This window comes from Crocodylus porosus, unplaced genomic scaffold, assembly GCF_001723895.1.
Source record: "Crocodylus porosus isolate Cpor-Errol unplaced genomic scaffold, CroPor_comp1, whole genome shotgun sequence".
Classification (NCBI taxonomy): domain Eukaryota; kingdom Metazoa; phylum Chordata; order Crocodylia; family Crocodylidae; genus Crocodylus; species Crocodylus porosus.
Genome location: NW_017728890.1, coordinates 216871 through 219955, shown reverse-complemented (window position 1 = coordinate 219955; position 3085 = coordinate 216871). Strand labels below are relative to the sequence as shown.

Below are 3085 nucleotides of genomic sequence, written 5' to 3'. Positions count from 1 at the left end.
TCACCAGATGTCGACCTTCTCGGAGACGGGCTCGTTGCGGATGACCTCGGGCGCCATCCAGGCCACGGTGCCGGCGAAGGACATCTTGGTGCTCTTGTCGCTCAGCTCCTTGGAGGTGCCGAAGTCCGAGATCTTCACCACGTCGTCGTAGGTGATCAGCATGCTGGAGGGGGCCGGGGTCAGCTGGCATAGTGGGGCAACACCCCCAGCTCAGCCTGCCCCGTGCCCCCAGGCCTACTATTCCACGCCCGCCCCTGCTTGTGCCGGCCCCCGGCAGTGCTCACTTTGGGGACTTGAGGTCGCGGTGGATGATCTTGTGCAAGTGCAGGTAGTTCATGCCACCGGCAATGCCCATGGACCAGTCGACCAGCAGCGAGGGCGTGACCTTGCGCCCGGCCCGCAGCACCTCGTACAGCTGCCCCTGGGCGCAGAACTCCATGATGATGCAGTAGCAGGGCGCCTGCGTGCACACACCCCTGCGACCGGACCGCGGGCGCAGGTCAGAGCTCAGCAGCCAGGCCCCGTGCCTGGGTGCAAACCCCTGGGGGTGCCACACACAGGCATGCACGTGCCCTCCCCGTGCTATCCCTTGACCTGGCTCCCCCCGTGCCAGATAACTCCGCCCCAATAGGTACCCAATGGCTCCGCCCACTCCCCATGGCTCCGCCCCCCACGCTTACTTGAAGGTGATGATGTTGGGGTGCTTCAGCTTGCGCAGGTGCTTGATGTCGGTCTCCTTGAGGTCTCGCACCTTCTTGACGGCCACCTCTTCGCCATGGAAGCGGCCCAGGAAAACGGCGCCCTGTGCCCCGGAGCCCACCCACTGCAGGTCCAGGATCTCCTCGAAGGGCACCTCCCACGGGTCTGCGGGGGCAGCGGTGGGCACTGAGCTCCCGTGCCCACTCCTACCCCTTATCCTCCCCCTCCTGCCCTCCTTGCTCACCCTCCTGGGGCTGCTTGTGCTCGGTGGCGTAGGCCTTGCCGATCATGGTCCAGACGGGCTTGAGGCAGCCGAAGAGTCCCTCGAGGAACCCGCCGCCAGCCTGGCAGTGCAGCCGCATCTGGTCAGCCTGGGCCCGGCCCTGGCGCCCATCGGGGCTGCCGACCCCGGCACCGCCGTCAGCCTCGTGCAGGGCCAGGACGCTGTTGGCGAAGGGCTGGCGGGCATCGTCGCTGGGGGTGGGGCTGTGCCCGCCGCCCTGCACGGGCACCACATCGCGCAGTACACACTGCGTGGGCGTCAGCTCCTGCTCCTCCGGTGTGCCAGCCGCTGCCGCGCCCAGCCCCGCGCCCAGCAAGGGCGATGGCGTCCTCGTCTCGTGCAGGCAGGCCATGGCGGGCGCAGAGCATCAGGACCCCCCTGGGGGGGGGGCACGGCGGGAGGTGAGGGGCCTGGGGCAGGAGAAGGAGGGAGGGGTGAGTTGGAGGGAGCAGGGTGTTGGGAGGGGGCGTCCTGCTGAGTCGCACCTGCACATGCATGCACGTGTGTACACCGTTATGCACTCATCATGACACACACACAGCAACACACCTGCATGGTGACACACACACAAGCACACACACATTCATACACGTGCATGCAGTCACATGTGGACACATACAGACCAACACATGTACACTGTGACACTTGCATCATGACATAGACATGCAAGTGCAGGCACACACAGTGACACTTGCATGCGTACACACGCAGTGACATGCATGGGCACACAAATGCCCAGGTACACAGGCACACACTTGCGCACATGGTGACACACATGTGAGCATGGACATGTAGTGATAAACTCGCATGCACGCCTGCGAGCCCATGGACATGCATATAGCCGTACGTGGGGCCTGCCTAGACTGCAGGCCTGGCGGAGGGGTAGTGCCAGGCTGAGAGTGGGCAGGTCATGCTGGGAGTGTGAGTGTACATGTGCACATGTGTCACTGTACATGTGCATATGTGAGTCAACATGCATGCAAATGCATTTGTATGTGTATGCGCACATCATGGTATTTGGGTGACTGTTTCACTGTGCATATGTGTGCGCATGCATGTGTCACTGTGTGCGTGTCACCCTGTGCATATGTGTTTGTGTGCATGTCCATATGTTACTATGTGTCTGAATGTGTCACTGTGTGCATGTATGCAGTGTGTGCATGTCACTGTGCATGCGGGTGTATTTGTGTGTGTGTGTGTGTGTGTGCAGGTGGCAGGGCATTTGGGTGAATGTGTCACTGTATGCATGTGCGAGTGCACTAAGTGTGCATGCACGTGTCACCGTGCATATGGGTGAATGTGTCACTGTGCTTGTGGGTGTGTGCATGTATATGTCATGCTGTGTGCAAGTGTCACTATGCATGTGTGTGTCAGTGTATGTGCATGCATGTCACTGTGAATGAGACTGTCATCGCGTGCATGTGGGTGAATGTGCCGGTGTGTCTGCATGTGCATGTGCTTGCATGTATGTCACTGTGTGGTTGTGTATTTGTGTGTGTGTTACTGTGCGTGTGCTTGCATTTGTCATTGAGTGTGTCACTGTGTGCGTGCATTGCCATGTGCATGCGCTCATGCTTAGCAAGACAAGGGGAGCCCCCCCTGCTACCAGGGATGGCTCTGCCCACCCTAGACGTGGCTGCAGTGCCCATCCAGACAAACTCAGGGGCCTGGGGGCTTTGGGGCCTGTGGGTTGGGGGGTCCAGATCACCAGCCCCCACCCCCCAGGTCTGCTGAGCAGGACTCCTGGGTCCCAGTCAAGCAGAAGGTGCTCCAGGACTTCCAGGTCCAGATGTCCGGACTCCTGGGTTCTCACCTGTGCCTCAGTTTACCCAGCTGTCGAGCAAGGTGGGCAGAGCTGCCCTGGGATTTGGTGGTGGAGGGGGGGGGTTGGAGCTGCCCTCATTGTCATTAGCTGGGGGGTGCCGGCTGCCCTGTCCAGCCTGGCCAAGATGGGGACTTTCGGGGGGGGAAGCCAGGGTATTTAGAGCAGCCCCAAGGGTCCCTTTCACACACACACACACACACACACTTCTCTGCAGCCAGGTGCCCATGCTCCCAAAATAACCAGCTCAGACGATGAGTAACAAGCCAGCAAGGGGAGGG

The 3085-nt window shown here is 60.9% G+C and overlaps 1 protein-coding gene across 1 annotated transcript in view; it reads right to left on the bottom strand.

Moving 5' to 3' along the window:
* MAP3K12 (mitogen-activated protein kinase kinase kinase 12) overlaps positions 1-1518 on the bottom strand; it is a 7332-nt gene extending 5814 nt beyond the window's left edge. The window contains exons 1-4 of the mRNA XM_019554670.1: positions 944-1518; positions 681-864; positions 285-476; positions 5-163 (exon numbers count right to left, since the gene is read on the bottom strand). Of these exons, the coding sequence (XP_019410215.1) occupies positions 5-163; positions 285-476; positions 681-864; positions 944-1334 (926 nt within the window). The 5' untranslated portion in view covers positions 1335-1518. The remainder of the gene's footprint in view (positions 1-4; positions 164-284; positions 477-680; positions 865-943) is intronic.
* Positions 1519-3085: the final 1567 nt, after the last annotated feature.